The 25,000-nt window shown below is 45.6% G+C and overlaps 2 protein-coding genes and 1 long non-coding RNA gene across 3 annotated transcripts in view; 1 reads left to right on the top strand and 2 right to left on the bottom strand.

The window, feature by feature from the left end:
* Positions 1 to 5,794, top strand: part of adamts16 (ADAM metallopeptidase with thrombospondin type 1 motif, 16) — a gene marked incomplete at both ends in the record, with an annotated part of 46,432 nt that extends 40,638 nt beyond the window's left edge. Inside the window, 5 exons of the mRNA XM_080857383.1 lie at positions 1,440 to 1,644; positions 2,525 to 2,719; positions 4,593 to 4,799; positions 5,308 to 5,455; positions 5,679 to 5,794. Of these exons, the coding sequence (XP_080713509.1) occupies positions 1,440 to 1,644; positions 2,525 to 2,719; positions 4,593 to 4,799; positions 5,308 to 5,455; positions 5,679 to 5,794 (871 nt within the window). The remainder of the gene's footprint in view (positions 1 to 1,439; positions 1,645 to 2,524; positions 2,720 to 4,592; positions 4,800 to 5,307; positions 5,456 to 5,678) is intronic.
* A 5,702-nt stretch (positions 5,795 to 11,496) lies between these two features.
* cobl (cordon-bleu WH2 repeat protein) overlaps positions 11,497 to 25,000 on the bottom strand; it is a 45,200-nt gene continuing 31,696 nt past the window's right edge. Inside the window, exons 8-14 of the mRNA XM_080857382.1 lie at positions 24,191 to 24,956; positions 18,005 to 18,239; positions 17,579 to 17,694; positions 15,699 to 17,344; positions 15,272 to 15,388; positions 14,743 to 15,012; positions 11,497 to 14,458 (exon numbers count right to left, since the gene is read on the bottom strand). Coding sequence (XP_080713508.1) covers positions 14,375 to 14,458; positions 14,743 to 15,012; positions 15,272 to 15,388; positions 15,699 to 17,344; positions 17,579 to 17,694; positions 18,005 to 18,239; positions 24,191 to 24,956 — 3,234 coding nt within the window. The 3' untranslated portion in view covers positions 11,497 to 14,374. The remainder of the gene's footprint in view (positions 14,459 to 14,742; positions 15,013 to 15,271; positions 15,389 to 15,698; positions 17,345 to 17,578; positions 17,695 to 18,004; positions 18,240 to 24,190; positions 24,957 to 25,000) is intronic.
* On the bottom strand, positions 19,585 to 23,083 carry LOC308380807. Its single transcript, XR_013969022.1, has 2 exons — positions 22,638 to 23,083; positions 19,585 to 20,504 (listed from the first exon to the last, which is right to left on the bottom strand). It is a non-coding gene; the product is annotated as an uncharacterized lncRNA (long non-coding RNA).

Raw genomic sequence — 25,000 nt, 5'->3', positions numbered from 1 at the left:
AACCCTAAGCAGCACCAGGACCCTGCTCTCCACACTCAGCACACACGTCAGCATTCCTCTCCAGTGATGTAACAGACCTGTGTGTGTGTGTGTGTGTGTGTGTTATTTGTGTGTGTGTGTTTGTGTGTGTGTGTGTGTGTGTGTGTGTGTGTGTATGCATATCTACGTGTGCATCAGAGCAGAATGCTTAAGGCAGTGGAGAGAGGATAGAGCATGGTGCACAGCAGTGTGAGGATGGGGTGAGAGGGGTGTGAGTAAAGTTGAGGGAGTATAAGAATAGTTCCAGTTTCTTATAGTCATCGGATTCCCAGAAAATGGAAATCTGTTTTGTGTTGATAAACTTTTGACAGAGTAGTAGATTTAATGCCATAGAATGCATAAGTACTGATAAGTTATGGAAATGTATTTAATGTTACAGGTAAATTACAGAAACTGTGTGTTGGTTGGTCCACATAAATGGGGAATGTGTGTGTGTGTGTGTGTGTGTGTAGATATGAGATAGAGATATTATGGGCGGTGTGGCTATAAGCAGGGAGGGTGCCTTGGGAGGCGTTCCGTTCCAAACCATATTTTCTCCCCGCTAAGAAATAGAATCTGAAGCTTTAGAGGTCCCATGATCATATGGTCATTCTGTCACTCTTGGCAGCAGATGTGGTATTTATTAACTTCTCTGTTTGTGTGGGACCCCCCTGGAGTCATTGTCCAGTGTGTGTGTGTGTGTGTGTGTGTGTGTGTGTGTGTGTGTGTGTGTGTGTGTGTGTGTGTGTGTGTGTGTGTGTGTGTGTGTGTGTGTGTGTGTGTGTGTGTGTGTTTTAAGGTGGAGGTGTGTTTGGCGAGAGTTTTTAAGGATGAGCTTACAGCTAAATTTGGGCTGTTGAGACCTAATTTACAAGTCATACAATAACGTGTAAAGAAAGCATGAACTTTGACCCTTACCAACAGTAGGCTACCTGGGGCCTCATACACTCCTGGCTTTGTTCTGATGCATTTAAGATATACCTGTTCAGCTCAGGTTCAACATGTTTACCAAATGCCCTTAAAGTAAACAACTTGCTGAGCTGCAACTGTCCTGCACCTTACAAGGATTTTGACACAGGGTCTTGAAGTAAAGCATGGAGTGTCAGTGTGTATAATCACGAGGCTTGTCTGTTTGTGTGTGTGTGTGTGTGTGTGTGTGTGTGTGTGTGTGTGTGTGTGTGTGTGTGTGTGTGTGTGTGTGTGTGTGTGTGTGTGTGTGTGTGTGTGTGTGTGTGTGTATGTGTTTGGGGTGTATGTGTGTCTGTCTCTATCTGATGGTTGATGTTGCGAGAGTCCCTGACACAGTGTGCAATTACTGTTTCCCACAGGTTATCGTCTTGTATGTTATTGTGGTTGATGCACAGTGACGCTTGTATTTAGTATTTTTTTTACTAACGGACTACCTGTTGTTTCCATGGCAGCTGGTCTGTGGGGTCGTGGGGGTCGTGTAGCCGTACCTGTGGGGAGGCAGATCAGAGCAGAGAGGTGGAGTGTGTGCAGAGGACCGCCCCGGGACAGGTGGAGAAGATACCAAATTCAAGATGCCCCCAGCCAACCCCCCCAAGCATCCAGAGCTGCCACAACCCCACCTGCCCCCCACAGTGGAGCACAGGGCCTTGGTCTCAGGTAAGGAATGCCACCTGGTGTCAGGCATGGAGAAGGTGGAGTTAGCTTCACCTAGTCACAGGTATGATGGGGGTAGAAGAATCAAAAGGAGGAACAGTCTAGTGAATGTTTCAGTGCATAGTCTGAGGCTCAGGAATATCTGTGGACATGACAGATGTATGCCTGTGTGTCTGACAGCAAGTGAGAGTGTGTCTAACCAAATATATATGAATGTGTTTGTATGTGTGTGTGTATATGTGAGAGAGAAAGAGAGAGAGAGAGGTGGGGAGAGATAGAGAGACAGAGAGAGAAAAAGAGAGAGAGACTGTTATGGATCACCATCTGTTGAAAGTGCAGTTACTTGAGAGAAACACTGGGACCGGAGGACTTGTTAACAACTGTTCTCACCTCAGCCTGACTATTATGTCACTGCTGAGCCTCTAACCTCCTATCTCCCATAAAACACACATTTCCTTTGGGCCACTTACAAGTGTGTGTGTGTGTGCATGCATCTGGATGGATGTTTGAAGATATCTATGCTGTTTTTACATGGGTGTGTGTGTGAAGATGTGTGTAGTGTGTGTGTGTGTGTATGTGTATGTGTGTGTGTGTGTGTGTGTGTGTGTGTGTGTGTGTGTGTGTGTGCTATTTTCCTCCAGGGTTCTTATTACTGTGTGGTTCAGACACATAAAGAGCACAGGTCTGCAGTCTCAGCCACATGACTTAATACTAGTGTGACCCCGCAGAAATGTCTCTGTTTGTGTGTGTGTGTGTGTGTGTGTGTGTGTGTGTGTGTATGTGCATATAAGGTTGTGTATGCAGGTTTAAGCATGTCAGCCTGTATGTAGATTTCCCGTGTTCTGTCACTGACATGTGTGTGTCTGTGTGTGTGTGTTGGCAGTGTTCCAGTGTGCTGCGCTGCGGTAAAGGAGTGCGTAGGCGTCTGGTGGAGTGCCGTAGCGTTGGCACAGGGGCGCGGGCGCTGCCTGATCGCTCGTGCGATGCCCGCCTCAGACCCAGCAGCCAGGAGTCATGCCAGCTGAGGCGCTGCAGCCGACCGGCCAAGGGACAGTGGGTCCTGTCCACATGGCAGCAGGTAGCCACCACACAAACTCCTCACACACATCACTGAAGGCACATCTCCACTGTGGAGTAAACCCCTCACACACATCACTGAAGACACATCTCCACTGTTGGGTAAATCCCCTGTGTCTGGGGAAGAAACTCAGACGTTTTTTGTTTCTGTCTGAGGCTGGATCGGGGCCATGGCCCAAAAGGCCTCAATTCGGCCCTGGAGGATGACAGGGCCAAATTGGGGCTGAACTAGTGATTTTTGGAAAGGAATACAATATATAACCAAATTTAACAATAAATCCAGAGAAATTGAAACTATCTACAGAGAAATCAAAACTGTGCGAAAGAAGCAAGGACATGGTTTCCAACAATTTCATGTTTAAATGTAATTTTAACTTGACTATGTGTATTAATACGACTGTTGCCAAGCGCTATTCTAGCGTTGATGTTCTCAGTTTGTTACTGTCCCCGATATTTCAACTCCTAATGGAAACAGAAGACCAAAGCTATGCACCGCTGCTTAAGCCTGAGGAAAATCCTCTGGCTGACCCAGTCTTCAGTGGAGAAAGGCCATAGGCATCCCTTATAGATGAACAGACCCTCCATACATGTGCACTCTTACACACATACACATACTCAACCATAAGTAAATCACATACACATCAATGCAAAACTGTAGACAAACACACTGTTTACAAAACAATGCTCTACTGTCACAACAATACATCTGGTATGCCATACACATACACACAGTGTTGTACACACACATACACACGCACACACACGCACTCACACACACACACACACACACACACACATAGATCCTCCCCACATCTGCAGATTCAGCCAGAATAACTGCAAGTTGATGCATGGCTCTCGGGCAGCTCGAGAAGGGAGTGAATCATCAGTGCTGAAAACTGGCAAATCACACACATGCATTAGTCAGACAGAACAGACAGCTGTGCATCCTGCCAGCATGACACAGCCAAGGGTGGACCTGAAGCTGCAGCCAGAGACTCCGTTGGCCCTTTGACTCTCAGGACAGACTTAGGCCAAACCCGGGCCTTCACTGGGCCAGAAGTGAAGTCTTATCTGCAGTGTTTCCTTTGGCTGCTGGGGGTGTACTGTATGTGTGAGAGTGCAAAGAGGTTTCTCCAGTGTACTCTGCAGGTCAACGGATAGAGAACAGTGATGGCAGTTCGATGGATTTATATAGTTTGCTAATGAATAGCAGAGCTTTGCTTTATTCTCCTCAGAACGAAAGCCCCTGGCAAATGGATAATTACTTTGTTCTTTGTACCTACTTGACCTGTTCCATTTTACGCCCTCCCTGGTTAAAAATATGTGGGCTCCCATTCCAGTCATAATCAACTGTCATTGCAAGAACTGCTACTGATATCAATGTAGCTCCTGACTTTAGGTAGAATCTGACCCTGCTGGATCTGTACCCAGTCAGGACAACTGCGTTTGAATAGTCATTTCAGTAATTCGTCAATTAAAACCAGTAGTAATAAAGCATTATAAACACATTAATAAAGGTTTATAATGCTTTCATTATAAAGCATTATGATGTTGTATTTTAAGCCCTACATAGCTAATGAAAGCTCGTATTGAGTCACAAATGGCCCCATAAAGATAATTTAGTGTTTAAATAGCATTTTACATGAGGCAAAGATATCATCAATGTCATTATCAAGAGATAAAATAACCTTAATTAAGGGGCTCATACTATAACATTATATAGACTTTATGAGTGCAGTCCCTACCGTTATGTGTTTATAATGCTTTATGGAAGTGTGTGTAAGTAAAGTGTTACCGTCATTTCCATCCTCACCATGACTTCCTCCTCTTCCTCCTCCTCCTCCTCTTCCTCGTCCTGCTACGGTTGCTCTTAGTGCTCTGTGACGTGTGGCGTGGGGGTGCAGAAGCGCCTGCTGAAGTGTGCTGAGAAGGACGCGGAGGGGAAGTACCAGGAGCTGGTGGCTAAGCGGTGCCAGCATGCTGCCCAGCCCTCAGTGGGGCTACAGCGAGCGTGCGTCCAGCCTGAGTGCCCACGGCCAGCAGAGACCAGCCCAAGCTGGTACACTTCCCCCTGGTCACAGGTCTGTGCCCACTCTCTCTCTGTCTCTCTCCCCACTCTCTCTATCTCTCTCTCTCTCTCTCGTTCTCACTCTTAGTGGCCCCCCATCTCTTTCTTTCCCCTTCTGTCTCTCTCTCTGTAGCCCTCCCTCTCCCTCTCTCTTTCATTATATTTCTGGCCTTTCCTCTCTCTCTCTCCCCATCTGTCTCTCTCTGTAGCCTCCCTTCTCTCTCTCTCTCTCTCTCTCTCTCTCTCTCTCTCTCTCTCTCTCTCTCTCTCTCTCTCACTCTCTGTGCCCCCCCCCCCCCACACTTTTGCCCATCAGTGGGGAAAGACTGAGGGATGCAAACTCAAATGAGTGGGATGAAAAGTCAAATGAGGGGGTTTTCTCAACTACATACTGTGTTTGGGGTGAATGTCTGTGTGTGTGAAAATGACCTGTATGTATGTGTGTGTGTGTGTGTGTGTGTGTGTGTGTGTGTGTGTGTGTGTGTGTGTGTGTGTGTGTGTGTGTGTGTGTGTATCTGCAGTGCACCGTGTCCTGTGGGGGAGGAGTGCAGTCTCGGACGGTGCAGTGTCTCCTAAGCGGCCGGCCTGTCTCAGGATGCCCTGGCCAAATCAAACCCCCCATGGCCCAAGCCTGTAATGCCCATTACTGCCCACGGCCAAGCAAGAAAGGTACACACACACACATACACACATACATACACACACACACACACAAACAGTCTACAGCTGTGTGAACTTTGCTGGAACTTCCAAGTATACTGACTGACATTTTAATCAAAGCCGTGTGCTTTAAACCAAGTTAGAACTACAGGCATGACACCTACAGCGGTTAATCAGCAAGCAAACTAAAAACGTAACATGTGTGTATATGTTGCTGTCCTGTCTTCTACAGAGATGGAGTGCAAAGACCATTTTAACTGGTGCTACCTGGTGCCCCAGCACGGCGTGTGCCACCACAAGTATTATGGCCACCAGTGCTGCCAGTCCTGCTCCCACCCCAACCTGTGATGGCCAGGAAACAGGGAAGAAGACGCAGATCTCAGAGGCCCTGCCTAGGGGCAGCAGAGACTACAGATCTGTGTGTTTACAGTGGAGAAGATGGGTGGATGTATGGATGGCTGGATGGGTGGGTGGGTGGGGGTGACTGACTTAGAGAACCTGGAGCTGTGTGCTAAAAGCTCTTGAACCCTGCACTGAAATAAGACTCCTGGGATGAGAAAGGGGAGACACGCTAGAGATTCCTGAAGGCGGATTGACTTTACAAGGTCGACTTAAGAAAGAGACATGAAGCCACTGAATGGTCAAAACACTTCTGGAAAGACTCTGGATGTCCTGGCAGAGACCGGAGGAGTTGGGGTGGATGGTGCTACACACGCACATCAGATTTTAAAAGGACAGCGCAAAGACATTTTACCGACCGCTACAGCAGTGGAGGATCTGGGCTTGACTGTGTGTGTGGTTACAGGACCCGAGTCCAAAGGGTTCTGAGAGTTCCGTATTCACAAAGCATTTTATCTTACCGCTACAAGTACTCCTAAGTCCTCCTTACTTTTACTAAGGAGAAGCAAACACTCCTAAGCTAAGAGAAAGACTCAGACTTTCAAAGACAATGGTGATTTGATGATGAGTAGGTATGTGCTTCATAGCCTACAACAAATAGCAATAAATAAATAGATAAATAAATATGTAACAGGCTACACATGAGATAATAACAAAATACGCTCACAACAGACCTTTTCAAAATGATGACGAACATGATATACACAGGCCTTTGATTTTACAATTCATCTATCAGCACTGAATGGGTTATTTTGGTTGGCTGTCTATAACATCCCTTACAAGCTCCATATGGTTATTGTTCCCTCATGATTGATATGGTATTTTTAACAGTAATTCTGCTTCTAACAAAATCGTAATGTGGAATGAGAGAAACAAACATTTTCCATCTGTCTGGGAGCTGGTCTTAGTGAGTTAGGAGTCCTCTCGATTCCCAGACTTAGGTGCTACTTTAAGCACTAAGGGAATTACTCTTAGTCAAAACGACCTCAATGTTAGGGCGTAGTAGAGTTTTTGAGGAGCTGGGAGCTACTCGTAGCCTTAAGATACTTTGTGAAGACGGCCCCTGGCCTACAACTGTTATACTGATATACAGACTTGATTTTTTTTTTGCTCAGTGCATATCACTGTATAGTGGCTAAACAAACTAAGTAGAAATACATCAACCTGGACATTAAATACAAATTCATAACACACCAACCTGCACAAACCATCTATGGATTGATGTCCTAGATTGCAGCTAAGTATGTGGCAGATCAGGGCCTGACCGGAGTCAACTTCTCTCAGTCTTATTCTCACTGATCAGCTGGTATTATCTCACAAAGCGTCTATGGTGCTATTATTCCCCATACTACAATGATCAGGGGGCAGTTTGAATTTCTATGGTGCCTTTGTAATGAACTTTCTATGTATAACTGAACCTGTATGATCCATGTACCAGTCATCTTTATTTATTAGCAGTGCCACTGTGCTGTGCACTGATGTCTGTGTGATGCCTGTATGCATCGATCAGCTTTGTATTTGTTTTTTTGCTATCTAGTTTAAAATTCAGATTTAAATCATCATTGGTTTGTCTCTTGCATATTTTGGTGTTTTTGTTTTATAATGAAAGGTGTTAGAAAACCCAATTTGTCAAACTTACTGAATATCAGGCGCCTCATTCAGCATTGGGTCGGATGCTGTGCTACTGCGCGGTGAAATTCTCTCCGTGCCTGTGCGTCTCATATGTCTGTGTTCTAAAGTGAGTGTCATTTGGGCCTGACTTCTCCATTTCTCTGTTGGTTTGGGTGTGCGGCCAAGGCTTCGGATTGAGATGGTATGCAGTAAGGCCCTAATTATCACGAACAGCAAATAAATGACATGAAACGAATGTCACTTCCCGAAGACACTCGTCAAAACACTGACATTTTTATAGGAACACGGAATATTAATTACCATGACGACTGCCACGTCGAGTTTAGACAGAATCCCAAGGGTCTTCAGAACCAATATCGGGTCCACATGCACGAGACACTGAAACAAACGCTGACTCTGCGCTTTTTGTGTTGCACACAATCATTTCCAGATGGAGTCTCTGTGCTGGAGGGAGATCAACACAAACCTATGACATGCATGCTCTGCTTTCTCTGCTCTGTCTCCATGGACAGGCAGTGTGTGTTTGTGTGTGTGTGTGTGTGTGTGTGTGTGTGGCTGTGGCTGTGGCTGTGTGTGTGTTGCTGTGTGTGTGTGTGTGTGTGTGTGTGTGTGTGTGTGTGTGTGTGTGTGTGTGTGTGTGTGTGTGTGTGTGTGTGTGTGTGTGTGTGTGTGTGTGTGTGTGTGTCTTTAAGTGTGTGTTTAAGTGCATTTTTGAGCTGCTAGAATGCCATCAGTCACATGTCAGCAACTGGGGTTATTACTGCCAGGCATCTCTTCTGCAAGTCTTAATCAGAGACCCAGAAGCAGAGTAGCAACCAACGCACTGCTGCAGCAGACTGACATGACAGCAGACGTGCAGTAGGGAGACAGCACTGTGGCTGTGTGTGTGTGTGTGTGGCTGTGTGTGTGTGTGTGTGGCTGTGTGTGTGTGTGTGTGTGTGTGTGTGGCTGTGTGTGTGTGTGTGTGTGTGTGTGTGTGTGTGTGTGTGTGTGTGTGTTTGTGTGTGTGTGTGTGTGTGTGTGTGTGCGTATGTTTATTAGTGTATATTACAGTTGAAGAATGTGTGTGTGTAGGTAGCGTATGTGTACACGTGTACAGAATAAGGGAATAGCAACTGCTCTCTCTCTGCAGCAGTTTAAAAAGGCAGTTTTTGGCCTGACTTTGGGAAAAGAGCCTAACTAGCCCAGGGCCTCTCTCCTTGTCCTTCATCAATGATAGTAGTGGCAGCCGTTTCTGTGGTTCAGCAGTGGCACAGTGTTATTGTCCAAGCATTGTGATAAATGGTTGATTGACTGCATTTATATTGCGATTTTCTTCTCATAGAGCACTCAAAGTGCTTCACAGATGAATGCCTCAGACATCTACCCATTCACACACTGATGGCGGAGGCTTCTATCTGAGGTGACAACCTGCACATCGGGAGCGGTTGGGGGTTCAGTGTCTTGCTCAAGGACACTTAGACACTTGGAGTCTGGATCAAACTAGCAACCCTCCGATTGCTGAACGCCTCCATGTGCTCTGCTTTGCCGCTGCCATCTGGTTATCTCCCGCGTGATCCCTGCCTAACTGTCAGAGATGTAGGTACAGCAGCTGTGGCTTTTAGACTCCCTAATCTATGCTTCCTCCTAGCACACACCTTCCATGATTTGAGGTAGCATGATAAGGTCCAGCTTAGGGCTTGTAAAACACATTGCTCAACACGCCAGCTCATGCTCATGCTCATGCTCCACACCCCTGTGGGCCAGAGAGGCTCGGCCATGATGGTCACTCTGACTGCCCCGAGGGAAAGCCGAAACATTCGCCGTGTGTTGACACGATCTCACACTGAGATTCTCCCTCCTGCTGTCTGAAGGGATGTTTGTGTCTGCGTCACAGCGTCTGACACAATGAGAAGAAGACAAGAGACAGGGAGCCAGAAAAAAGGGGAGTGGGGGAGAAAAACAAACAGGTAACAAGTGCGGATCTGGTTGTGGAGAAAAGGAGAAAGAGGCCTTTATAAGAGGTGGTGAATAAAGGGAGGAGGATAGAGGAGAGGATGAGTGCAGAGAGAGGACCATTACTATCCACGCAGAGAGTAAGATAGTTCTGAAAGGGCCTGGTGATAAAACAGACCAGCGCCTTGAGTGGTTACCCTCTCTTTACCTGATGTTCTCTCTATCTCACGTCCTCTTCCTCTCAGTCTCTCCTTTCTGCGCTCCTTCGTCCTATCATCTTCTGTCTTCTGTGAGTGTATTTGTTTGTGTGTGTGTTGTTTGTATAGGTGTAAATGGTTGTATGCATGTGTTTGTGTTTGTGTCTGAGTTTGAGTGTGTGTGCATGCTCATGAACATGAGTGTGTGTGTGTGCTTGTGTCTGCATATGTTTGCCTTTGCATGCACGTATGTGTATGTGTATATGTGTGTGTGTGTGTGTGTATGTCTTTGTGTGTGTGAGTGTGTGTATGTGTGTGTGTGTGTGTGCGTGTGTGTGTGTGTGTGTGTACAGTATGTGTGTGTAGAGAGAGTATGTCGGTGTGTGTGTGATTTATATCTGGTCAGCTGTGGCAGTGTTAATTTGCTTTGCTGGCAGATGTCTGCCTGGGCTTGACTATGATGATGCTGATGTCAGCAATTCCAGAGATCCAGGCCCTCGCATGTGGTCAGCACAGAATGCTCCTGGGATAGCAACCCCCTGATCTGCACACTACCACCTCCCCTTACAGTCATACACACACACGCTTTCTATCTCTCTCTCCCACATACACACTCTTTTCTCTCTCCCTCTCTCTCTCCCTCTCTCTCCCACTCTCTCTCCCACACTCTCTCCCACATACACACTTTTCTCTCTCCCACATACACACTCTTTTCTCTCTCCCTCTCTCCTACATACACACTCTTTTCTCTCTCTATGTCTCACAAACACACACACTTTTCTCACACACATAAACGCACACTCCCTCACCACCCAGTTCTTCTGCCTTAACAAACCTTTTACTCCCCAAGCAGTGCACCACACCTCCCCCACCTGACACACACACACATAAAGTTACTCCCACTCGACCTCTGTGTACTAACCTCTCACCCCCCTCCACACACACACACACACACACACACAGACACTCCACCCCCTACGCAGAGTGTTATTACTCTACTTGTCAAAAAATAACCCCATGTAGATCTTCTCTCAAGTTCTCTTTTAAATGCTCCAGAAAAAGACTCTTCCTTCCTCTCTGTATTCCGGAGCAGGTACAGCAGTGCCATGGCCTTTTTTGAGCCACACAGTATAAAGACACCATTCCTGCTCAGCACAAATGGCTTGGAGTGGAAGAACATGCTGGTTTATAGTTCACCCAGCATCTTTGTTTCAATGTCTCAACATCTTTCATCAAGTTAATCTGATTAAAACTGATGCATGTGTCATGTATATTTTATTCTGATATTTTTCAACATTCTCTACCAAGTTCATCTGATTAAAACTAAAGTGTGAGCCATTAATCTGTAGAGAAACTGTATAAACATATAGACCTTCTCTTTTCCAGCCTTTTTTTTTTAACTAAGTCTTGTTTATATCCTACATTTAACTCCGTCTCTTAGCACACCCCTCCATATCACCTCTATAGTTTACAGGGAATCCTGTTACACTAAGCAGGCTTGACTAATCTCCCTTATTTCAGATTTAGGTCGTCCAAAGCAGTAGTGTGCCCCCTAGTGTCCGAATAGTGTCAAAACATAGTGGTATCTGTCATTCCTACACCATAAGTAAACCTCAGATTGATATAGAGTCATCAAATGAGCTTTTGAAAAACAAATGTTTTTCAGAGAGACTTCTGTGAAGCGAGAAGGGTGTCTGAAGACAAATAGACAGAGGTTTGGAGAAGCAGAAATAAAAGTTAAGAGAAAAATGAGATAGCTGAGATAGAGCAAGATCAGAGGTGTATTTTTATTCATGAATCAAAAACCAGTCTCCTTAAACAGTATGCAGGAATGTACCACTTTTAATGCAGGTTTTTATAGACAGCTAGTTATGGTATGATCAAAAAGTCTTCTTCAGGTTATAAAATGTTTTATTGATTTACAAACTAAACGGCAAAAGAAACCTCCAAACCATTGAGCGTGATTAACATACAAAAGCAGTATTTTAACAAAGAATGCCATTTTCAAAATGTCTGATAGCAATTCAATTGAGTACCAAAATGATCCATTGCAGTAAGCTACGTCAGAGTGTTAAGTACAAAATACGTACATATCCCCCCAAAAAATATTCATTTAAAAATATAAAATCCTTCAAGTGATCCATGCACAATGAACACAGAACAGCCCCATTCACCCTGCCATTACTCCACCGCATGGTCACACACACACACACACACTCAATGTGTTGCATCACTTCCTGTGGAACACGCACATTCTCATCTCTACATCATATTTATCATGGTCATGGCATGAAGAAACTCAATCCGAGTTCAGTCGCGCAAATCGTCAGCATTTATATGTATATAAATATTTATGTTTTCTGATTACAGCCCAATATACAAAACAGAACCAAAATCACTTAAAGAAACACTTTAAATGTAAGGGTTTATTTTGTGAGATATCTCAGGCCAAAGGGAATCAGTATGCCTTTAAACTCAACACGCCTCACATTATCATACATTGCAGCTAGCAGTCCAGCAAACGTTCCCACAACAACTTTCAATAATCTGTGCCTCAATCAAACTACATACAGAATGAAAAAGACAACAGTACATATTCTGAAGATATTAAAGTCAACAGACAAGTTCTGTCCATAGGATTTGTTGGCATTAACAGCAAACTGAACCTGAAGACACTGTTCTGCTATATAATCCTGTTCTCACAAAGCACATTTTAATAGTTTAAAGGCACAAACTAGCCTTAATAAACACTACTGTCGGCTGCTTTTAATACAAAAAATACATCTTAGTAATTTTACTACAAATATATTAAATCACTTCTTAACTCCTGATCTATGAATATAGCAGATCAGTATAAGCTAATAAAAGTCTATTTTTAATGTTCAAATAGGCCCACTTAAAGTGTCACCTACTAGCAACTAGTGAAAGTGCACTATTCTTTTTCCTAATGCGATGCTTATGACCTCCAGGCCTGAGGTGAACCAAGGTAACCTGCTTCCTGGACTGTGGCATCTGAGAGTGACGCTTAATCCTATTCTACTGGATGATTGATGCTTTGCCTTTACACAAACTCAAATCAAGAATTATGGGAAGACCCCACCAGAAACAGCAGGCCTATACCTGGGGCTTGTCAACAGGTAAGGCGAGGACACACTACAAACCTTCTGATGTGTGTGGCTGGTACACACCTGGCCAGTAAAACAGAACAGGGCTTCCATTTAAAGGCACTTCCACATCTAACAGATATGTAGATAGATAGATAGATAGATAGAGGGATACTTTATTTATCCGGAGGGAAATGTATGTGCTCAGAAAAATTGTGTTTCTAAAGAAGAAAGGTACAATTACAATGAATGACTAATAACATAGGAGGACGAAGTTGTCAGGTTCAAATATGTAGAATATGGATAAACTATAGAAACTCTGTGTGTGAGGGAAATGTTTTAATATTGAAATTTCAACCACACTCACTCCTGCAAACTCACTCACTCAAACACACACTCACTCACTCACTCACTCACTCACACACTCACACACTCACACACACACACACACACACACACTCAAACTGATCCCACAGATCTCTCATCGGTCCATAGAAATGGCGATTCAGTGACATGGCGTGTAAAATCAGATAACATGTAGTGAAATAGCTCTTGTTTTAGTCTCTATGGCAATCTCAGATCAGCCAAGTGTTTTCCCTCTAGTGTAGGCACTGTGAGAAGTGCGTGTGTGTATGTATTAAAGTTAACAACAGTCTAAGCATCCACAGCAGTTAGCTTATACCTGGGTACGCTACCCTCACCTGAGGGACATCTGTGAGGTATCTCCTCCCTTCCCACCATCTAATGCTCTCATACGCAACAGTAAAAATACAAATGAAAATATAAATTATGTTATATTATACTAGGTCAGTTTGCCAAAGGTCAAAGGTCAAAGGTCAGGTTTGATTCCTGATGTTCCGCTTTCTCACCAATAGCAGCTTGAACAGGCATGCTAAGGGCTAAGAGGCCTTCTGGAATAGTGGTTTCGGCATCCATGCTAATGGGGTGGATACACTGGGCATCTTTTGAGGAAATATCGCTGGATATCTCTGAGACATCCCAACCAACACTGGATTTCTGGCTACGGCCAGTAATGCTTAGTTATGTAAGGCGTATTCAGACACTGTTTGTCTGAGAGGTTGCTCAGCTGTATTGCCTAAATGGTGTTTCCTAAGCCTTGGAATGTCTGGAACGAATGTGTCCTTTATGAAAGCTGTCAGACCCTTCTGGGTGTGTGCTGGGGTGGCTGATGCCATCCAGCATTTTAAGCATGCTAATCACATTAGTGACGATAACAGAGGGACAACAGACATCTTCTATCTGACTGCCTGTCCTCTACTTTGAGGGAGGTGGGGGGTAGGGTGTGGTGGTGGTGGTGGTGGGGGAGACAATTAGATCATGCTGGTGTGTACGTTCAACAACATAAAAACCTCATTTATCATTTATCATAGCATTGCGGATGTGGACAAATGCCAGGAATCTCATACACAACATTCAGTATCTTTGCCTGGCAGATGAGAATAATAATAAGACTATGAATAAGAATAATTATGATATTGCGTTGATTCTTGGCACACTATAGCAGCAGCGAATCTCTGAACAGATAAGGACAAATAAAACAAAACGGACATAGGGGACACCAGCAGCTCTCCGTTGGCTCTGAGTCTCGTCTCCTCTCTGTCTCCTGCCTGCTGAGTCTCCAGGTGTCCATGGCTCCCAGGCTAAACCCCCTGGGAGAGAGAGCAGGATGCCTGAATGGTCCCCAGTCTCCCGTTCACCTGTACAGTTTTGGTGGCCACCGGCACCTAGCATGGAGATGTTTTTGTTTACATAAAATGGAAGACCATGTCTTTAGTGATTCCATATCAGGAGTGAAAAATCTAGGAGTTAGTGAGTCTTCTAATAATGTCCAGCTATGAGGATCTTTTTTTTGTACACAAAGGATTCCTCTGGCGGAAAAGGTTCCATATTATCCACTTGTTTCCTCAACAGAGTGACTAACTTTACACTTGTTTTTTTATTAAAATACCTTACATATACATCTTTTTCTGTAAACGTCTGTAAATCTGATGTCCAGACAGACACTCACCTTCTTCAGACCTTGGGCCCCGGCACCAGAGCGGATAGCCTCCAGTAGAGCATCACGGCTCTCTTCTGGATTCCCCGCCGTCACCAGCAGAGCCCGAGGGGGCCGGGGGGCCATGGTGGGCGGAGGAGGGGGTGGGGGGAGGGCGGCAGCAACAGGAGCAGGAGCTGATGGAGGTGATGTGTGGGGGGGAGCTGAGGTCTGCTTCTGAGAGCCACTTTCTGACTCTTTGACTCTGAAGCGGTCCAGCTCCCTGGCTGCCTCCGACCTCGTCTGTGATGACACAAGGACAGTCAGACCAACACGGCCTCTGGAGATTCACACCACTCACCACTACAGGTCATACATGACATCAAATCAAACTAAGCTTGTCTCTGCAGTTGTCTTTGGATTGGTGACGCCTCTTTTGTCTGATAAAATATGTATTGATTTTCAATGTCAATGCTTATTGGTATGAACTATTATTTTTCCAAAGTAGTACTCCTTGCCTGTCCCTCATGCCAGCCCAAGTTATGTGTGTTGGGGCCCTCACCTTATTCAGTCTGCTGGAGCTGTTGGCCCTGATGGCGGAGAGGAGGGCAGAGTGGGAGTTCTCGTCCTCCACCAGGGTGGGCTTCCTCAGGCCACTCCCAGCCGACAGCTCAGACACCTGCATGGAGGAGGAACCGACAGGTGTGAACTGAAATTCAAACTACACCACATAAATATATATATACAGTATTTATGTGTGTATATATATACGTATATATAAATGTAACTAAATACATTGAACTTGTGACGGTAGATATGAGGATACATATGTGACAAGAAATGTACATGCTGTCAATTTATATGTTGTACATGACTAGAAATGTACTTGCTGAACATTGATAAATAAAAGCTAGAGCAAGTGTAAAAATGCCAGGGTGACTGTAATTGTAAGTGTACTCTTGTGACTGCAGATGTAAAGCTGTACTTACCTTCCTGAGGCGATCCTTGCTGTCTCCTGATTGGATGGCCTCCATTAGGGAGGTGTGCAGAGATGTATCCTTGTCCACAGACTTCTGGATCACCGGCCTGAACTTCTTCACCGGCCCAAATATGTTCACCTGGTTGGGCTCCGGCAGAACTCCAGGGGAGGCCCAGGGCTCTGGGTTCTGATCCGGTTGGGCGGAGGTTGGGTTGTGAGTAGTGTTACATCTATTAGTATGCATCTGGGTTGTTAGCTTCGTCTTGCTGTTGACCACCCCTGAGTCAACCCGAGACGTAGTCCCTGTTCCTCCCTGTAGAGGGCGTGGTGGCTCAACTGTGGTCTGCTTGGGGAAGGTATGACTCTTGTAGGCTAGGGGGCTTTGCAGAGCGGTCCAGCTTGAAACAGAACCATTCTCCTTCGGTACAGCCGTCTGGGTGGAGGTTTTAGATCCCTTGTTTGTAGAGCTGGTGATGATGGTAGTGGTGGCGGATCGGATTTCTACAGAAGGTTTCTGAGCAGGAGCAGGAGGCTTCTCTTGAATGGCGTCTACTCTGGCAGCAGGCCTCGCAGTGTACTTATACGTGAGGGCGGTGGCCATGTACTGACTGGACGTCCTCCTCTGTTGCTTCAGGAAGGAGAGGTCTCTCGGGTCCTGGGGGTTCAGCGTGGCTCTCTGGGCTTGACCCGCAGGCTCTGACACCTGACTGTAGTGGCTGCCATCCTTTGCTGTGGAGGAATGGTTTGTTACGGAGACAGAGCTACTGCTATCTGTCTCTGGTTGATGCCTTTGAGCAGGTTTGATAACGGCCCCAGCTGGGGCAAGTTCTGGGGGCGATTCAGGTTCTCTGGCTTTCTGAGGTGCTGCTGCGGCTGCTGCTGTTGTGGTTTTTGTGGTAGTCTGAGTTTCCTGCTTGTCTGTGGACGTCCAGAAAAATTTGGCTTTTGCCTGCAGCGGCCCGGCAACCACCTCCTCTCGTTCCGCAGGCAGGCCAGTGTGGTGGCGCGAACCGCCCCCCTTCACCATGTTACCCTGCTCGTCGATCTTGATGGCGCCAATGGTGTGCGAGGCCTGGGTCTGCGGTGCGCTGGGCATGGACGCTTTGGTTGGGACGATGGTGAAAGTCTTGGTGCCGAAACGGGACTCAGGCATCTGGGTGATTTTGGTGCCCTCCCTCCTTGGCGCCAGGACCTCCTGCGCCTTAGGGGGCGCTCTACTCCGGCCACCATCAGCAGGCTGAGGATTTGGAGGAACCACCACTGAAGTGCTCTTGGCAGAAGGAGGCACCGCTGCGGCTGGCTTGGTTCCAGATGCTGAACCCCGTACTTCATTCACACGGAGAGGAGCTTCAGGTTGTGATTTCTTCTCTTTTGAGGCCGACTGCTTGACCTCCTGCGTAGTCCTGGTGCCTCTCTGCTCTGCTGACACACGTGGCTGCACTGCAGGTTCAGGACACGAGGTGGCACTGTTGTTCTTGTTCTGGGTGATTGAGGTCCACTGGGCGTCATTGTTCACTGGTTCAAGCATGCGGTCACCACCGGGGGACAGATGAACGTCCAACACCTCGTCAATGGTTGTCACGGGTACCAGGTCGACAACAGACACAGGGATCACGTCATCTGCCTCAGAGGGAGTCTCACTGCTCTGGTTCATTTCTGACAAAAACAACATAAACCACAACAGACAAATAACATTAGAACAGCATTAAGCACTAAACTCAGAAATTGCAATGCTTTACATTTGCACTTTTTGTCTACCATTGAAGGTTTCTTAAAAGCCAAAAGTAATGAATAAAGGTAAATAAAGGTTTATCAGTATCAGAGGCAGACTTTCTTTAGAAAGGGGCAGGAACACTGTTCACTGTGTAATAATGATGAGTGGAGCATTACCTGCAAGTTCAGCATCCAGGTCAGCAAGCGTCATCTGCAGCTGTGCCATCAGCTTGGGGTCCTCCTCATAGCTGTTCTTTATTTTGCCTGACTGACCCTTCTGGTGCAAGTCTCCACTGTTATATATTATAGAGTGGGAAAATAAAAAGGGATTTTATGATAAAGGACACAGGTGTGCATGACATCCTGAACCTGAACTGTTGTTCTCTGTCTTTACAGTAAGGCCCTATTCTCTGTATCCTAATGAGAATGATCATTCATGAGACACCAACATTGTAATCTAAAGCATTATAAATAAACTGACTTCATTCAGACGATTGGAGAAGGTTGGAGGCAAGCTGGGAGATTTGTAGTGCGGGGGGCCGTAGCTCAGTGTTACTGAATATGACTACTGATGTATCGTTAATGTGGAGGCGGCTGGCACACCTGCTTCTGGAGTTCCAGGTGGCGCAGCCTTCGTCGCTGTCGCTGGAGATGTCCCTCTGGGCATGGCGTGGGGTGAGATCGGAGGGTGAACCCAGCGGGCACGGGTCCTCGGCGGTGCCCTCTGACGCGGCATAGCCCTGATCGGCAAAGCTCCCGCTGCTGCTCACAGAGCCCGTCTCCACGGAGTCCACTGGAACCTCAGCGCCCTCTGCTGGACGAGCTGAGTGCAGCCACGCTGTGGCACCGGAGGAAACAAACACGTCAGTAACCAGCACCACCATCATTATCGTAATCGCCACTATCATTACCACTCATCAAAGTATTAATACACAACCATACACATAATTATTTGTTCATGATGACAAATATGTCTTTTCATAGTGTGTGCGTGTGTGTGTCTGTGCATGTGTCTGGCTTTGAGGCAAATGATCAAAATGGAGAAAGTGAGGAGAGGTTAGGGAGGAAGAGATACGCAAAGATCAGAATTACAGTGGAAAAATAAATCCCATTTAACCCAGGAAATTTGAAAGACTAAAACTAAAACACTTAATTTCTCAGAAGAAATAACATTCACATGGGAAAAGCTAATGCTAAACTGTACCCCCCTGAATCTTTAAGAATCATTATAGAGTTTTGGTCTAAAACTAGCCCTACCTCAAAAGCATGCAAAACCTTGCAACCACGACAAACAGCCCAGTTGGCCCTGATAAAAGCTTTATTACATGCTGGCTGGTGTCTTTTGGTGATACTCTTTGCAATGTCATGCTGTGAAGGCTTTCCTTACCTTTTTTTACGGGGTGTGACCCTGACCACAGAACTACACAGTGAATAGGCTGGACGGCTAGTGGGAACCACAGAACTACACAGTGAATAGGCTGGACGGCTAGTGGGAACCACAGAACTACACAGTGAATAGCCTGGACGGCTAGTGGGAACCACAGGTGTGTTTATCTGTGCTTTGCATGACCATATTCCATCAGAATTCATTTGAAGATGATCCCAAAAGTAGTTGCTAATAAAAACATACCTTAAAATGGGACAAAGTGTTGCATTGTGTTGCTTTACTGATCCCATATAGTGCGTCAATAAGTGTTATAACTGAGCTATTAAATTAACAGATGTCTGTAATATGGGCTTTTTATTCTGTGTTTGGTTCTGCTTGAACTTCTGTTACCTTGTGTGACACCGTAAGTTCCTGAAGTGGCCATCCCCACAGAGTGAAAAGCACACACTTCTAATGACATTACGGGCATGAAGGTATTTAACTTTATTGGCCAAAACCAGATTCAATTTTCAAAAACGACTCCACACAGAATCAGAGAAAATACTTCAAAAACAAACAGTGCAAAACTGAACAGCAAAACCTTTTTTTCTTTTTCTTGTATTGTGTTTTCCTGACTTGCATGCTTTGTGTTTTAAAAGATTTTTGCCTCTTTTTTTTTCTCGCATTTTGCTCCTCACTTCTCCCTGGTAGAACTTAACTTGACTGATGCATGTTGACTGGAAAAGGCACGCTTGGTAATAGGACACCTTCAGTTCTTGTTTAGTCACACGGTGACACAGGCTCCACAACAACAATGTCAAAGGAATACATTTATTTTTCCTCCCTACATTAAACAATCATCCCTCTATTTCGAAAGGCATCAAATAAGTCAAACCCCACTTACGCATGCAGACGAGAGCCCTTATACTTAAATGCAGTACCACTGTGCTTAAGTCTCGTACTGTAAATAGAAAATTATTTTGAAATGTCCTTATGAATGAATAAGATGAAATGAAATAAAATGACTGAAATTAAACACAACAAGTACTCAGTAGTGCACTCAGTAGGTGGTCGATAAAGCTCATGATGTAAATGAAATAAAGATCATGAAAAAGTATATATTAAAAATATATAAATAAAAGCCAATGGTTTCTGCATGCACTGTCAAGTGTTTCAGAAGTAACTCTGAAAAGAGGTTTAAACTAAAAAAACTATTCAAATCCTGTTCCAACAAATCAAGGCCCTGTTTTCCTTTTTTTTCACAGAGTAACATTCCATGCAGTTATGCCTTCTCCAATCTCATGATTTTCCTCTGCCGATGTGATCAGAGAATGGAGTTCATTCCTTTAAAAAGCCCTCTGAGGCAGTCATCTCCATAGGCATCACCTATAAACTAGAATGGGTCTTTTAGTTTGCATTCACTCTGTCTAACAGTGTCACGTGAGCAGAGTACACCAGACCAAATCACTGTAAAGACATACAGTGTGATAATTACAAATGTTCACATCACAACCAGGAGAGACAGGGTCAACAAGGCCAAAGGTCAAAGGTCAGCTGACAGGACAGCTTGGAGGTGGAGCTGCAGGTGTCTGAAGGCCACAGAGAAGGAGAGGTGCAGAGGAGCAGAAGAGGAGGGGGCAGGATGGAGGGAACGGGAAGAAGGAGAGGAGAGGACAGGAGTCTGTTTTTCTGTTCACCGGCGAATGGAACGCAAAGAGACAGGGGCACAGCAGTACACTGTAAAGGAGAGAGGGAGAGAGAGACAAGTGAGGGAGGAAACAGAGATACGACAGAGGGGGGTGAAAGAGAGAAAGTAAGACAGGAAAAACAATATCATGTGCAATTTCGTGGTAAAGCTGTAGAGCACTGAAATGGAGATGGGAGAGAGAGTAAGAAAGAGAAAGACAGAGAGAATGAGAGAGAGACAGAGAGAGAGGAAGAGAAAGAGAGAGAGAGAGAGAGAGTAAAAGCAAAGCAGCAAACCAGTAAGATGTATTGAGAAACACAAAGTGATAGACAGAGAGAAGAAAGAAAGGAAGAAAGGGAAGTAGTCTCATGTTCGCCTAGACACAAAGAAAACAAAGATAACCAAGATAACACACCAAAGGCTGTGTGCAAATAGAACGTTTAGAAAAGGGTCACCCAAGGGTGAAAGACTATTTTAACAAGTTGATATCTGTCTTTGTCTTTCATACTGAGTGAGCTGCACTGATAAAAGCCATTTGTAATCTAAAGGCACACTCTGGGCATACTGTAGCTGGGGAAACAACAGTAGCACTGTTTGATTAGTTTCAAAGCTTCAGAAGCTATCTTTAGCCAGTTAAATGTTCAATGCAATCTTGTACACATCTTCAATGTTTTTATACCTAATTTATTGTTGTGCAGTTTACTCATATATTAGACACTGCATTAAAGTAATCTTTTTGAGATCATTAGTTATAGCCAGAAGAACATGCACAAACTCAAAGGAACAATATTGCATCTACAGACACACGTCTTCAGGCAGTAGACTGGACACACACCTCACTTAGACAAAAGTTTAAGACTTGATTTACATCTGAAGCCACCAGGTTGATCATATGTGTTAGGAAGAAGGTAGAAGTGATGATCCTTCTTCACAGAGATGGAGGGAGACACAATGATTAGAGTAGGAAGTAGCAGAAGGAGAAGGATGCAAAAGAAGAATGAATAGTGGTAGCCTCTTGACCAAACAGGCCTTTATCCAACCCAGACCCATTCCACTGGCTACCACTAGAGGCAGTAGATGACAAGCGGGATTAGAGAATAGTTGGATTAAAAAGAGTCTCTGGATGGAGGAAGAGGAGGAAAATGAATAGAAGCACAGCAGCAGGTGAGTAGTAAGTAGGTCAGACGAACGGAAGAGTAGACGAATGCAGGGCCAGAAGAATGTAGATGATGAGAGTTTCATGGAGGAAGAGAGTGTTTGCATGATGAGTATTAGAAGGTTCGAGTGGACATGGTGTGTACAATCCAAACTCAAATCAAGAACTATGCTTTTATAAACTGACCATACTCTGGATGACTACACTCAATACAAACAGAGCCACTGACAGCAGATGTCCATTGAAGACATCTGGCCCAGATCAGAACCACAGCTGTCCTGGGCTCAGCAGCAGTGTATGTGGAATCTGTTTGTAATTCCTATAGTATCGTATAGGGCTGTGCGATATAACGACATATATCATGTGATAATAGAAAGATGTCATTTCATATTATGCTCTACCATTTTTTTCATTGTGTAGGAAATTACACTTTTTATGGCAATGTTTGGACAACGCTTTGTTTTCTTCCACACAGGGCTACTTCTGTCGCATGTACATGGTTTGGGTATGAAAAGTCTGACATGGACCAGAATACCATACTCTGCAAATGATGCCACTGACTGATCCTCACAACAGAATCAAACACCTCTTAAACAACCTACGCAACACTAATTTCAAACAGTATAGCGCAAGCCTACAGATGAGTATACGGCCAGGTATAGATTTACAAACCAGAAAAGTAAATTGAGTGCTCAAAATAAACCCCGGACTAAGACGGTAAAGAGGCTTTTGCTTGCGGCACCCCATATGGCCAAGAATCAGGAAGATGGAAGGAGATAACGGCTGCCATGGCAACAGCTAAATATAATAAGAAAAAAGCCCTTTCCAAGAGGTAATTTTATATGAACTATTTCTATATTAAGTTTACCTATATCGAGATATGAGGTTTTGGTCATATCGCACAGCCCTAGCAAGTATTCTTTAACTACAGCTACTATATCCTAAATTCTAGAGTTTGGATTGTTGCTCTGTAGTTGCTGTGGAAACATAGTTCAGGTTAAAGGCAGTGTGGGGGTGAAGGACCTACAGTGTTGGGGCATGTCTGTGAAGCTGTCTGGTGATGCATTGTGGGAGTTGCGGTCTACGAGGGCTGGGCTAGCCGAGACTGCCTGTGACGTCTGGTCTCCTAGCGACGTCCGTCGGGGCTTGGCTGGCACATGCCGCCCCGCGTCTGGGAGAGGAGAGGAGAGTGAGTGGGTGATGAGATGTGGGAGAGCATGATTTCCTTTGTGGAGAGGAAGGCCTGATTTTACTACTAAGATAGCATGTTTCAGAGCTTGAGAGAGAGAGAGAGAGAGAGAGAGAGAGAGAGAGAGAGAGGACACCTGCTCAGAACCTTGAATGATCATGTGTTTCCCTAGGATGGGGAGGTGACATTTAGCAGGAAGACTTTTACCTGACTGAGGCACTATTCTTATTACAATGTACTTACATAATTAATTATACTAGGTACTTTGTGAACAAGTGCTTTGTTACAAATGACTAACCACTACCCTAAACCTGAACCTAAACCTAACCCTGAACCCACCAGATGCTCACTGGATCCAATGGCTTCATCCTTTCAGGAGTTCAAATATAAATGATCAATGAAGCTGTGCATATTTAAGTGTCAGACTAGACTAGCAGAGCGGTTGGGCACTTCCTGGAATGAACACACCATGTTACAACATAAATCCCTTCCCTAGAGGGTGTTTGCTTGTGGAGAGGAGAACAGGAATTTTCTGCTTCATCACTCCTGCCACAGTTACAATTCTTGTAGAACTAAAAGTCCCCACGCACCAAGACAGCCAACATAACTAAACATAACTCATCATAACAAACACATATGAAACACAACTACCACATATAAAATTCAGAAGATCAATAAAACTGGTCTACAGACAGCGCATGAACTGTAAAGGAGTACGGGTTGGGGCTGTCGTTGTGTACCCTGCTACCCTGGCTATGAGGGGGATCAGGCCCTGGGCTCTGTAAAGCGCCTTACGACAATCTTATTGTTTTGGCACGATATAAATAAAACTGAATTAAATTTAATTTAATTTAATCCTGTAGGTAGGCTGAAGGGGCTTGCCATAGGCCCATAGGTTGGACCCTCAAATGCCACTGCTGTGTTCTCTCTCGCACCGGATGGCGGCCCTGGTTTGGTTTGGTGTGTCTGAAAGCTGTGTACTGAATATTTCCTAGGTCTTAAAGGTCTGTGTGGCTTCTATATGAACAAAAAGCCTGTATATGTTGTTTTTTGGATGATTACGCACTGGAATCACACTAAAGAACCTCACAATGAGTGGGAGTACTTCAAGGGAGAACTTCAAAGAGAATCAAAAGATTACATGGGCTGGCGCCCACAAAAGGAGACTGAAATATTTGAAACAGATAATCAAAGAATGCACAAATCAAACACACAAAGCAAGCATGCATGCTTTTGTCAGGGTAGATTGAATTAGAACACAGAATGGTTTATGTTCGAAACAAGAGATAACTGCCATTTTCCATTTTAAACGTGTACAAAATAAAACTGAAATAAATATGGCCTTCTCTGACCATCTTAGAACCCTGCCACAGTAATGGAGGGGAACTCACCTACGGCGCTGTGTCTGTTGTTTTCGGTCTCCTCCATCCTAAGGCTGGCTGTGGAGCAGGAATCTGCTGGTGTAGAGCTGCGGTCGCTGTCATGCTGCTGGTCCTGCGGCTGGTCCTGCGGCTGGTCCTGCGGCTGCTGCTGTTTCTGACCCTGAGGCTGCTGAGGAGGCTGCGGCTGCTGCTGCTGCTCCTGCAGTCCCTCCTGCTGTTTGGACTCCGAAGCCTGGGGCTCTCTGAGGGTCTGGGGTTGCACCGGTTGCTGCTGCATCCGCTCCACCACCACAGGCTGCGTGTGGGGCAGCTGCTGCTGCTGCTGTTGCTGCTGTGACCTCTGTTGCAGATGCTGCAGCACCTGCGCCTCCAACTCCATGTCTTCATCCATCTCCTCCTCCTCCTCCTCCTCTTCGTCCTGGCTGCTGACTGCGGCCTCGTCCAAGTGGCTGCTGGGAACGGAGTCGGCCTGTGAGCTGCTGGAGCTGCAGAGGGTGGCGCGCTCCAACTCCTCACTGCTGCCGCTCAGCTCCGACGCCGAGTCGTCCTGACGGGCCACACGGCGCACCGAGGTCACCGGGGGCAACACAGCGGTGGGGGCGGGGGCAGCTGGAGCTGGGGAGGCCCTAGGGGTGGCCTGGGGGGCGGCCGGAGAGACATCGGTGTCGGGTATTGGTGGGGTGGGGGTAGATGTGTTGGAGTCAGAGGTGGGAGGGGCTACGGGAGCTTTGCGCTTCCTCAGCAGGCTGCTGGTGGAGGAAGAGCAGGGGTGCACCTGCAGAACCGTGGAAAGCCAGCAGGGGGAGACAGAGCGCTGGG

Source organism: Sprattus sprattus (genome assembly GCF_963457725.1).
Source record: "Sprattus sprattus genome assembly, chromosome: 19".
In the NCBI taxonomy this organism is placed as follows: domain Eukaryota; kingdom Metazoa; phylum Chordata; class Actinopteri; order Clupeiformes; family Clupeidae; genus Sprattus; species Sprattus sprattus.
Note: the sequence above shows the minus strand (reverse complement) of the source record. Positions and strands in the feature narration are given on the sequence as shown.